We start from the raw sequence: 13,574 nt of genomic DNA, 5'->3' as shown, positions 1-13,574 counted from the left end.
GAAAAAGACACCATTTCTTGACAGGCAGCAATACATTACAGTTCATAAAATTAATGGAAAATCAATGGTTGTTCACATAAAAACTTCCTAATTATTCTTTATAAACAAAAGTATGCAAAATTTTCAAATCAAAAGTTAGTCTCGATATCATTTTTTTTGCGATAACCACAGAACATATTAAGGAAGCCAATATCTTCATGTTGAAATTCAATGTTTCGTTGCAATATGCCAATGTCCATTTCATCTGGAAAATTAAATGCACTTTTGACCTCAGCTAGATACCCACCCATCTTGTGTAGGAAGAAGGGTGGGCTGGAGCACACCCAACGTTACTGATCTCTCCTCTGACATTTCAGCCAGATGAACCATGTAACACCTACAGAACACTGTACTCTGATGACCTCCCTGTTAAAGGCTGCTTTCAATGTTTATGACAAGCTTCATTACATCAGGCAATCACATAATTTCTATCACTAGTCCCATATGTTAACATTTTTGTTGGCCACATTAGGCCTACTCAGCCGTATGAGACATGAGTATTGTCTGTTTGTTATATTTTGTTTAACCCTAGAACATTACAGTTAACCTTGATTTTATGCTTTCTCTTTGTTTATCTTAAAGGAAAAGAGGACATCTGGTTAATATTGCAATATATTTCATGCTAATTTTTAATTGGGACTTTCAAGAATTTGTCACAAAGGTTAATTAATTAACTGACATATTAACACACCAGACTCATGGCACAATCTATTGTGTAATTTTATCTTCTTCTCTGAAAATCTTACTTAGTTTACCCCCCCCAAAAAAAAAAAACATGACCGGGTTGGCAGATATAAGATTAGTGTTTGAATCATTGGGTGATGTATGCCTAATCCTACATGTATTTTGCTTCAAAGTTCAATCCTTCTTTTAGACATGTTTTGAGTATCTGATAAAAATAATCCCCCTCCCCCATTGTACAGAAAAAAAATGTGAAACTTCATGTATCTTTGCTGGTGAGCTGGGATGACATTACAAAAACAAAGGAGATTCCCTTGAAAAACATAACAGTACATGTACATGTACATGTAGGCCTAACCCCTTGGTAAATCTGTGGATAGGACTACATGTATTTTGAATATTTTGTCTGGTCCGATGTTCCCAGACACCAGTCAAAGATGTTGTATATGGTATCAAATGTAATCTGATCTAAGATTGGTATACCCTGGTAAAAACTTGGGTGAGGGAACTGTCAACAGAGTAGGTCATTGGCTGCAGCTATAGCCTTCCAATACCATCAATAAACTTTCATTTTTTTTAATGGACATGAAAATAAAAATGTGTGTTTGGTACAAACTAATGGGGATTACAAAGAACATCAACTTATATATATTGGACAGATAGTGGCCTATTATACACAGTGAAACCAGTGAGAGACATGGGCCTACTCCTTTTCTACCTGCAAAGCACTATTACAGATTCATCTATCAACATTCCTGGTTCCAATGTTGATATAAACATCAAGCATTCCAGGCTACTGAAATCTACTCTTGGAATGTGTGTGCACTGGAATATGAAGCCAAATGTAATCAGAATCCTGAAATGAATGCAGCCGTTCTGGTGCATCGATTGGGACCTTGCACGGCACAGCACTCTCAAGAAACTTGAGTTTCTTCCATAACAGACGGGAGAGCCCTGTTCATACTGTGATAACACACAGGGCTTTGTCATCAAACAAAATTCACTTTATACTTTTATACTCCTTTCAGTATGGATGGTCTATGCCTGGTTCACATCTAGCCTGTTCTAAATCATACAGTTTGAATTATTGAACAGCTAGGTCAAAATTGTCAGTGTCATTTTAGCAGTGCTTTTACTGAAAGGAACAGCGCTAAAGTCTGGGCTACAATTCTTTGCAGGTCAAAGGTCACTTGTTGAGTAGGCTCAAAAATTGAACCTCACCCAAAGTTTCCCATACTTTATCCCTTTTGGACTGATTTTATTATAAAGGCTCTCACAACAGAAACAGTTACTGAATGCAAATTTCGCTACTTTGTGCAGATGAAAAGTGGAAGAATTAGCCTACTATTTTTTTTTTCAATTCAAATAAGTATCAAATAAGATCCTGTTACTATTACCGTCATAAAACTAGTTTACTGGAAACTGGTTTAGTGAAAACTTGTCGAAGTGGTCTTAGAAGCGATATTCCAAACCAGTTCAGAAAACCACCTCGCGGTGTAGTTTTCAAGATCGCTTTGCCTCGTTAAACTAGTAAGTGAGGACACAACCGTTCTTCGGGAAGCAAACTTGCACCATTTGAGCGTGCTATACCCCACACTGTGTGTAGAATTTCTACACAGCAGTTTCAAATTTTGCGCGAAACATGTCTCCCCCACTGAGAGCGTTTCCATAGCAAAAAAGACCACTTTACGTGAAGAGGGATTGAAAGCTACTTTCGGCTGATCAAATGGGAACGCTAGCAAAGCAATCCTCCAAACTGGTTTCCTGAACCGGTTTCCAGTAAACTAATTTTAGAAAGTATAATGAGAACGGTGTCTAAGAAAAATGTTCCATAATTCACCCTGAACAGGTTTTGGGACCAACAAACTTTTGTCGGCCAGCCTACATGACCTTTGTTGGAAGGGGGCATTGCAGTGTTTTCTTGCTTCTATCTCCACTCCATATTGCGGTCTGCCAGCTGGGTAAATTCTTCTACACTAAAGATCATCAGTTTCCAAAATAATGTGGTGCAAAAAGTATTTCAAAATGATATAATTTTCTGACATTATTCTCTCTCATACTAGAAAATTTTGGGTGAAAAGGAAAAGAAAAACATAAAGGCTGCAATCACATCCACAATACTCGCTTAACAACAGAGCACTCACCTACTTTTTTATAAAATCAGTACTAACAACAAAGGAGTTGGTTGTGTTGGCAAGGCCTAGGTAAAGTCTGTGACCAAACAATTTTGATGAAAGTAAACTTTTTTTGGTTTTTACATAATTTGTCTTTGAGTGAATGAAACATGTCTATTAAGGACAAATGTGCCATAAAATTCTGGCCTGTGGTAGTGTGTTTAAAAAGTAGGCAAAATTAGAAGTAACTTTGGGGAGATATAGGTTTATATTCCAATATATATGAATCCAGACAAGGAAGTTGTTTTCATTTCATAAATAAACCATTTGAAAATGTGCACTTACCGACCACCATAAGAGTGAACTCGAAACCCCTTTTCACAGAGCGCCTGTACACCTGGTTGGGAAGGTTGGCAAACCCAACGTACCCTTCCATCTCCTTCGGTTTATTCTGTTTAAAACAAACAACAAAAATAACAAATAACGCAATCAGAAACACATTCTGAAGAATGCAGGACATGGAAAAGACATCCATATTTCAAAACCAACGAGCCGGCATCTGTAAAACTCTGTATCATGAAATTCCCATGAAATTTGATGCTATCGTTGGATACTTTGCAATCTGTATTCGTTTCATATGCCTTGAGCATGTGGAGGGACTGGAGCGGATATGGCTACAGTTCATGCTGGTTCAAAGTGGGGGATAGAAGGAAATTACTTGGCTGAAACTCAAAGTGATTTCTAGACTAACCCTTATATAAATATAGACTTGAATGTAACAGTAATTACAATGTGCCCTCCTTCCCTGCATCATATCCTGTTTCTAAATAGATAAGACTACATAGTACATTAATGAATCTTTCTCACATTACTTTGTTTACATCTTTCTGTTGCTCGCCATTCTACATCTGTAACTACTCCTACACATGCTTTTCTTTGTATATTTCCTTATTTTTTGTCCAGCATCACCAAAATACACTTTCACATAATCTAGCATGGCCGTACACATCAGGGGCCTGTTGCATAAAACTTTTACCTGAGAAAACTCTGGTAAAAACTGAAAACTAAGGTTAGTCTGATTTCTGCCATTGACTTTAACACAGGGCAAAAACTCCGGTAAAAACAACCTGAGTTTTCTCAGGTAAAAAGTTTAATGCAACGGGACCCTGGGGGGGGCAGTTACCCCCTCCCCTCCCAGAAATTTTGAGCACTTGTATTTCTTTACCAACAAATTTCACAAAATCCACCAAAAGGGTGCAGGATATCCTTCAAATTTACTCCAAAAATGCAAAAAAGTCCCAATGAAAAGCTTGGTCGCTTTGCTTCCTTGCTTTTGTGTTCATTCAAGAATTTGTATGCATCTTGCTCCCCCCCCTGGATAAAAATTTCTGCGTACAGCCATGTAATCTATAGATATTATTGATCAAGTATTAATGTATAGGCCTACAATGTAGATGATACAATGGGTTGCATGTACACTGTACATGGCAAGATATAATTTAGGAAAAAGAAAATGGAGGGGTGGAAACAACTCTACTCTAGGTACCAGCATTTCCATTCTCTGTAAGTTCATCTTTCCCATATTTGTATTCAACACATTACTTCTAGTAATGGGCACTCGATTCCTGTTTGATAACACTTTAGACATGTAGATAGAGACACAATTGTCCTACATGGATTAGTAGCATGAGTGACATCACAGGATAGAGCCAACTGCAGTCAAAACATGCATAAATGCATCTGTATTACTGCAGTTGGCTATATTTGAATGAAATGTAAACAATGAAATAAAACAAGGTTTTAATTCAGATCAATCACATTCATAAAAATGCATTATTAAAAAAAAAGTCTGCTGAAACAGGCCTCTGGTGGAGTTGTACTTGTACTGAAGCATACTGGTCTCAAAGCCTCTATTTGGTCATTCAGGATGCCACGCTCGACAAAGTACAACATGGAGGGAGCATTGCTTGAACTTAAAGCTTTTTATACAGTACAAGATTTTTACTGCCAACTGTTATAAGCTAGTAAAATCATTGCATATGATTGGCTGAGAGCAATGCTGTAAATTAGAACCACTGATCCAATGTGGCCATCCAGGATGCTGCACTAAAACACACCACAGGAACAATGATGCATGAAGCTTTTCATACAGGATTTTCACTGCCAACTGTTATAAGCTACATGAACGAAAATCATTGTATCTGATTGGTCGACAGCAAATTTGTCAATGAAAACCACTGACAAGGTGCTTCATTAAACCTTGATGGGACCCGAGGAGGTACTCGAATTATAAAATACCTATGTGCTGCACCAAAAAATGAAATTCGGGGCTCTGGAACTAAACTTTGGTCTTAAAATGGGGGTCTCTGTGTTTCAGAGCATTGCATGAATATGCAAGAGATTGGTCATGACATTTCTGCACGATGAACCAAACAGCGGCGTCTTAAACGCTGTGCAGAGCTTTGGCTGTTGTTCAACGCAACTTGCCACTGTACTGCGCTGAGTATGAGCGGGCATTTGGATGAGAAACTACAAATTTGAGGGTCTCCGAAGCTGGGATATAATTGTAATAGGAATTCCTATGGCTTGCTAAATTGGTGATGCTCTGGACAGAATTGTAGGCTGACAAATCAATCTCAGCACTTACATATCATACATTTATAGTAAGTGCCCTCCCCGGGGATGCGACAGTACTTCCCAACCTGACATGGCTTTCACTGACCGTTATAAGCTACTAAAATCCTTTCATCTGATAGGCTGATAGGCAACTGATACCGTGTCTACACATTGACTCGGCTCGGGGGTTGAACACGAGAGCCGTGCTCAATAGGCTTGGGCGGTTCTAGTCTTGGCAAGAGTCGACTCCGATTCTTGCCCCAGGCGTCGGTTCCGAAGAGAGTCGACTCCCAGCGCCGAAATTGAGCTTCGAGACAATGCCTCAATTATGCCTTTCCGTATACATGTACACTCTATACCTCTATCTCAGTGTGCACTCGCTTCGGTTCTCCTCCCGACTCCCTGGTCCTTTCATTCTCTTCCAGTCATGACCCAACTCACTGCAGACATAAAAACCACACACACAAATTCTCTCCCCATCATCACAAGATCAACTCACTGCAAACATTATACACACACAGGACACAACGCAAGCACATGTTTGACCGTGGTTTGACCCTGGCAATTGTTTCTTCGAAGTGATTGTTTATAATTTTTAGTGCTGTGATGATAGAGTGATTTCTGTGCTTGACTGATATCTGATTTGATTTAATCCAAGTTTGAATGTGTGGTACTTGGTTTACTTGAGGTCTGTATGTTTACTGTTTAGTATTTTAGCCCATTATTTGTCAAATTAATCAAGAAAGATCTGCATTCGTGTCCAAATACAATGTAAAAAGATAACAAAGTTTTGTACAACTTTCGTACAATTCTGAGAAAAGTAATTTTATCATACAATATACCTGCAAGCCTGCAAATGTTATGAAGTTGAAATTATTTAAATGATGCATTTAAAAAAAAGACTATCCATCATGAATGCCGTCCAAAGCCTCTCTTTGCAATTAAATTTACCCTGACCTAATTTCTCAACACAGAGGCCATGTAGCCCGGGCATGTAGCAGCCAAACTCAACACTGAATGAAAAGGGCGGCAATCTTGCAACCCCCCCACCGCAAGAATATCAGATTTCCAAACATGTGCTTCTCAAGATTGTGCAATACTAGCGGAGACAAAGAAAGTTATGTAAACAACTCGCGGAGGGTTGATGTCCCTGAATGAAGGGACTAGTCTTTGTTTTCAGTCACTTAAGAAAATGGCAAACTGGATAAAGGTGAAATACATCATTAAAAAAAATGATTGTTTGGAATGAAAAGAATAAGATTAAAGGAAATATGACTGAAAAATATCCATAGTTCAATCGCTAATTTCATTACTGACAGAACAATAATATGTTTTATTAACTTCTGGTCAATATTCCAATATGACAAGACTCCCATTTAAGACTAGCGAGCAAATGATGGTGGGGCCGGGGGTTCTGGAATGAAAGCCAAAAAAAAACATCTCACACAAGTCACACACAAATCCCAATACACTAACTTTGATGATACAATCACAAGTGTTGCTTAACGCAACGCACGTGCTCTCTACTACTGGCTTTGTACAGTCACAGAAATACACAACACACACGATGCATCCTCATACACACGGCATACACTGCAGGCTCCAAAGTAAATGATTCTCCAAATTCCATGTTTTTTCTATCTCAGTGCTTGGATTCGGCGCTGGGAGTCGACGCTGGGGCCGATTCTTGTCCATGAATGAGAGAGCACGGCAAAGACTCGAGCCCCTTTATCTCAGAACCGCCGCCGCTTGGTACTCGAGTCTCCTGAGATTAGAGTCGACTCCCCGACTCTGGCATTGAGAATCGGGTAGACTCGAGTACTCGGCGCTGGCTCCCAAGCCTAGTGCTCAACACGGCAATTTTATGCTGTGTAAACGCGATCAGAGTGATCCGCGATCCGCGAACACGGCTTTATCGATCCTACAAAATCGAAGGTTTCAACCCGCGACCCGAGTCAGACTCGGCAATTTTTTTGTGTGTAAACAGAAAGCCGTGTCGAACTCTCTTGACCTAGGTCACTGCGCGCGCTTTCACTTTTGGCATTGTTGTTGTTCGCACGGACAAGATTTGATTCCGGCGGTGTATTTCCCGCGTTCAATTTGCGACGTCATAATTCTTCTTCCGTTCGAGATCCGCGAGCCGTGTTGAACTCGCCTTTTTATATGTACGTATGAACGCGATCTCTGATCCCTTCTTCGCAGTGTTCAACCTGGCTCGCGGATTCAACATGCGAGCCGAGTCAATGTGTAAACACAGTATTTGTCAATGGAAAACAACTATTCAAGGTACTTCATGAGACCTTAATGAACCTTGATGGGACAGTACTTCCCATCCAGACACGACTAGTGGATTAATCCAGGGTGACAGCATATTTATAACTTTGGTCAGAAATCAAATACTTCCTGTAGCGGGATCAGATCTAGATCAAGCCTGATCAACATCCTTAATCCTAAATCCTGCAGGATCTGGACATTCAATGATGAAATGTAAAGTTAAAGGAAAATGTTTGTCCTGCATGTGATTTAAAGGTACCTAACCATATATACTGACTAAATATTCATGTTGTAAATTTTGTGAAAGGACTGGTCCGATGTTTTCGACAGTCTGCTCCATCTGACAGTAGTAACAGTGCTCCTCAGCCAATGAAAATCAAGGAGAGTTTAAAGGGGAAGTTCACCCTAAGGAAAACTTTGTTGTAAAAATAGCAGAAAAATTAGTAAAAAATATTGGTGAAGGTTTCAGGAAAATCCGTTAAAAAGTAAGAAAGTTATTAGAGTTCAAAGTTTTGGATTTGTGACGTCATAGACGAGCAGCTGCCCCATGTGTTATGTAATATAAAATGCATGAATTTCAAATTTTTCATGGTTCCTGCTGACTTAATTTTGTTTTCTATTCATGATCGGGTGTGAAATGATTTGTCTATTGATATACAAAAGGTACAGTGAAAACGATTTTCAATTTTCTGAGAAAATGACATTTATTTGATTTTTTACCATTCGCCATGTATGAATGCTGCTCGCATACATGTACATGTATGACGTCACAAATAAAATAATTGAAATTCTAATAACTTTTTAATTATTTGATGAATTTTTCTCAAACCTTCAGCAATATTTTTTATTATTTTTTCTGCTATTTTTACAATAAACTTTTTGTCAAGGGTGAACTTCCCCTTTAACAGATCTGACTGCTTGCCAGAAGACACGTGTTGATGAAACATCCTCCAGAATATAGGCCTAGATTTAAGTACTGTACATGTACATGTATGTATTTCACTCTTAAGATTTAGAAACTTTTTGTAGGACTAACTATTTTTCCAAAGAATTAAAAATTTGTTTAAATTTCCTGTATGTTATCAATAACCTGGATTGGTATGCCAACTCTATTTACATGTTATTATTTGCTCTTACATAAAGTATTGATAAGATTGATATATTTTCTTGTTTACATCCAGTTTGACTGAATTTAGTATCAAATGTAGTATTAAATAGTAGTGAAGTTTGTATGTTGTTTGATTATAAAATGCTTGAATCACTTCATTGTTCGATTTTTGCTCTACATTTCAGGTTTAGTAGGCCTATTGTTTTTTATCAGAAATCTTTTTTTCTACACTATAAATGATCATACTTTATGGCATCTTCATTATGCTCCTTTAATCTTTAATTTGGCAAGAAAGCAATATTTCCTCATGTGATTGTGAAGGAAAAAAAAAGAAACAGACCTTAAAACCACATACATTTGGCAGGAATTCCTCGAAGCATGGACGATGATTGCAGATTATTGTTTTATCAACTATACACTCAAGGAAATCCAGAACATTCAATTTCACAACTACATTTGCATACAGACTGTTCAAACTTGCCATGTACATGTAGCCAACTAAATGTGCTTGTTTTATCTGCGAATAAGTGTGCAAATTCTTTTGTAGGGGTGGCTGTGAGCACTTTTAATTGGACAAGATGTACTTGAAATTTGTGATGCTGTTGAATTGATTCTGCTTGTGTTTATTTTGGTTTTGATGTTTTGGGTATTCAAAGGATTCATGGCCATTTTGAATCAATAAGAAAAGTATTACTTGCATGGTTCATTGTGGATGAGTATGAAAACAATGCACCAACAATACCAAACCAAATATCTTGTTAAATTTAATAGTACTTATATTTTATTTCTTATGGAGTACATACAGTGAATCAAACTAGAGAAATAAAAAAAAGAATAGCTGAAATTTCAAAAAGCATGACTAATAGAGCCAACTGGTTCAAGGGTGAGTTCAGTTCAAAAGCAGTTGTTCTCTTTCAAGCCAAATTGCATTGCACTCAGATTGATATAATTTGTCTATTAGCAACATAGGAAACTGCAGAATGAGTCATCTACATTGTATGACAGACACAGGGCCTACTAATGATTGGGCCTACATGTAGATACTGTATACATTCGGAGATTCTTTATTAGCCTCCAATTTGAGGTATGTGTAGGCCTACAACAGAGAATTACCTGTAACCTACATGATGTAATAATATGTGTTGCCAACATAAAATGAATACTGCATAATTCATTAAGCAGTTGTAGAGATATAATATTGGACTCCGTTCTCATTACAGTCCTAAAAGTAATTTAGTGGAAACAAGTTTAACCTATAATACAAATGCTCAAAGCGGTCTTGGGTTTGGAAACAATTTTTAGTGGTCTTCCAAACCAGCTTAGATAACCACTTCACAAGGTGGTTTTCCAGATCGGTTCGACTCGTACGGTATAAAGCATAAATGTTCTTCGGGAAGCGATTTTCACAAATGTTGGGTGTGCTATTCCACATACTGTGTGTAGAATATCTACGCATCAAGACCTCTTTACGTGAAGTGGTTCTGAAAACCACTTATTTGGGGCAATCAGATGGGAACGATAGCAAAGCGATATTCCAAACTGGTTTCCTGAACCACTTTCCACTATAGTTTTAGGATTGTAATGAGAACATAGTCTTATACCGATATTTTAATTACTGTGCAGTACAGAACTCATATTTCTTTCTTCAGAACCAAGGCCGTTATACTTGTATAACACTGAAATGTTAGCTGCCGGTTCCAAGAACCAGTGTATATTTACAGGTAGAAGGCAAAGCAGTATTGAGTCTCTTGCCTAAAGTCTCATGTATGTCCCTTTGCCCAAATGATAAATACATGTTTAAGATCAACATGTCATCTGGTACATGTAGTTGATGAATACATGTTATGGACTAATTGGCCTTAAAAATGGATGTTACGTTTGAATTGGTAAATTGCCAATTTGTCTACTGTTAACTTGTCAACTCACCACATGATCTACTTTCATTTATACCCCTTTCATAAACCCAATTATGCGGCTAATAGCAGCATAATTTAGTCTTAAAATCGTAGGAGGACCAGAGTTATCCGCATTATTCTGATGCTGCTATCATCCGCATAATAGCAGCATCGGGACCAGATTTTGACTTTATGAACGCATTTCCAAATAATGCAGATAATTGCCATGGTGCGATCACAAGGTCACCCTTTTCCAACACCACCGCATCGGAGGGGGCGTGTCCAGTTGTCATGACGATTACCCGCCTTTTTCAGGACGGGCGCTCGTAAAAATAGTGCGGATTATTTTCGGACTTTGTGAACGCAATTTTTATTGAATTATCCGCATTACTCTTAGGCGGCTAATTGGAGGATGGGTTTATGAAAAGGGTATTAGTCTCATGCTATTCTGTCCATCAATATCTTGTCTAACAACTATTTGGTCCAATAACCATTTGGTTCAATCATCACTTCGTCTAATTACCATTTTTCAATGCCCATTTCATCTAATAACCAGTTGGTCTAATATTCATTTCATTTTCATTCATTTTGCACAATTAACACATAGTCCAATTAGACCAACTTGTGTATGGACTAAATGGCTATTGGACTAACAGGTTATTAAACGAAATGGTGAGTGGACCAATTGGGAATTAGACCGTGTGGATAGTGGACGAACTGATGGTAAACCAAATGATAGTAGACGAGTCGGCAATTGGACAAATTGGCATTAGATGAATTGGAAATAAATCTTTGAGTTCATTTGCTTTGAAATATACAAATATGTGCACAAATTTCAAGAAACATGGCAGTGTTTGTACTTATGAGATGAAGATTTATACCCTCTACAAAACTGAAAATGGATTACTGCTGCAGAATATTTCTGCTTTTAATATGCAACTTGCGCTATATTTCACATGTAGATGATTTATTAAAAACATTGAATTAGGCTAAAAGTTATTTGTGGAAATTATAGTTTTCCAAATAATTAATAAGAATTTTAAACACAACTTCAAAAAGATAAGGAGAACATGACTTACCGCTGCTCCGGTGTAAGCAGGCATGGTGATGCATCCGTAATGCGATGGCGGGATCAAGAGAAGTGATTAAATCCACATAAGAACCAGAATAGTTCCAAAGAAACGGTTGAGGATCCAGGCAAAAGTAAAAAGAGAAAGAGAAAATAAATAATTGAATTCAGTTTAAACTTGTCCCATGCAGAAAAACAACACTGAAGAAGGGTTTCGCAAAAAATACATGTACAAAAGAAAAGATGACATGTATGTCGATCCCCTTTAGATTGGTTGGGTAAATCTGCACACATTAACCGTACGGCTTGTTCATGTCAAGACTTCCTGAATGCAAGTGAAAAGAGAGGGATCGACGGTTACACTGTAGTAGTGAAGTGGACTTAGTGAAGTCACGCATGCAGTGCAAACGATAGGCTGAGTGAGTGAATGAGTGAGAGCTGTAGCAGTGCTTTGTGACTCTGCATGTAGCCACTCCGTTTCCTGCATACAGCTCACACAGAGCACGGCTCCCCGAAGTCAGGAAGTCAGCGTGAAGTTCTACCCACCTAGGGTGGCAACTGCATGGGCTTATACACATGGAGGTGGGCGGGGCAATGGATTTTACCACAATGCATTCTTTCATAATGGGTCAATGGCAGTTAGCCTTTTTTTTTGCTTTGAACTTTGCTAGTTTGCCAACATAAACCTCTGTAGTCATAAATATGAAAGGCTGAATATATGTTGTTTTTTATTTTCTTTATAAATTGTACAAAAATCCTTGACCTGTAATTAATGTTGGATAAAAAGACAACACAGAGTTACAGACTAACTGCTTCACTGTCATTTGTGGCCTACAGTGTACACGTTCCAAAAAAGGGCAAGATTAAATGTCTATTTCAAAAGACTAGTACAATAAAGTAAACCTAACATGGAGATCATACTTCTTGCATACAAACGTACACAGAGTATCTATTTTCATATATATCTAAAATACATGCAGGCTTATATGTGAGAGATTGCTTCAATAATACGGCCCAAGATAGTTTTTTATGTGTGGTTTGGTCAACAGGATTGCTTTCCAATCATTGACATATAGGCTTGTCATACATGATGGTGCAAATTCTGAAAGAGAAGCTGAGGGGTGGGGGTTTGTGGCAACAAAAGTCCTTTGTACAATATACATGTACGCCTGCTTGATACTTGTACTTTTTTTTAAATTACATTACATTTTTTTTTACATTATTAACTATTTATGTACTTTGTACATTTGAACTTACATGTAAAGTATCAAGTAGGCATATATTGAACTAGTTTCAATGCAGTCTTGTACAAGTTTCAATCTTGTAACAGTCACATATATTAAACCCAACTCAAATGGATCAAACTTTTGTTTTCAATGATATTGGTTGGTCTGGAGACAGTTAATGCAACATTAGACTGTTGTATACATAAATCCTGTCTACCCATAGGCTTAGTGTTAGAAACGTCTGGTGCTCATTAAATGTTATCATTATTACAAGCTTGTAGCTTTCCAAATTTAACAACTGATTTTCCCCCTTTTCTTCCTTTATTCACCTTCCCTTCTCTTTCATTACTTGTTATTTTTCACTTTCCAGTCAGTCAATCCGTACAAGTCCAAACATTACAGGCCATTCTTTTTTCTCTGGAGATGGTCATTTCTTGGGGTTCTTGATAGAATATGGCATAACCACTGGGAAATTACACCTCTATTTTCAAACCAAAGTAGTGGAAGGGTCGAAAGAGCAAGAATAGAAAGGGCCTGTGATTTAAGACCTTT

General features: G+C 37.8%; 1 protein-coding gene across 10 annotated transcripts in view; it reads right to left on the bottom strand.

Moving 5' to 3' along the window:
* Positions 1-13,574, bottom strand: part of LOC121407957 (septin-7-like) — an 84,195-nt gene that overhangs the window by 62,176 nt on the left and 8,445 nt on the right. For 3 of the 10 annotated variants that reach the window (XR_005968968.1, XR_005968969.1, XM_041599225.1), the window contains exons 1-2: positions 11,807-12,283; positions 3,180-3,285 (exon numbers count right to left, since the gene is read on the bottom strand). Coding sequence is in view for 6 of the 10 variants with exons in the window: in XM_041599225.1 (XP_041455159.1) it covers positions 3,180-3,285; positions 11,807-11,830 (130 nt within the window). In the remaining 4 variants the exon portion in view is untranslated. Of the gene's footprint in view, positions 1-3,179; positions 3,286-11,806; positions 12,285-13,574 lie in introns of those variants that run through there. The other 7 variants (XR_005968970.1, XM_041599226.1, XR_005968971.1 and 4 more) reach the window with 5 other exon arrangements.

This window comes from Lytechinus variegatus, chromosome 2, assembly GCF_018143015.1.
Source record: "Lytechinus variegatus isolate NC3 chromosome 2, Lvar_3.0, whole genome shotgun sequence".
NCBI lineage: Eukaryota > Metazoa > Echinodermata > Echinoidea > Temnopleuroida > Toxopneustidae > Lytechinus > Lytechinus variegatus.
Note: the sequence above shows the minus strand (reverse complement) of the source record. Positions and strands in the feature narration are given on the sequence as shown.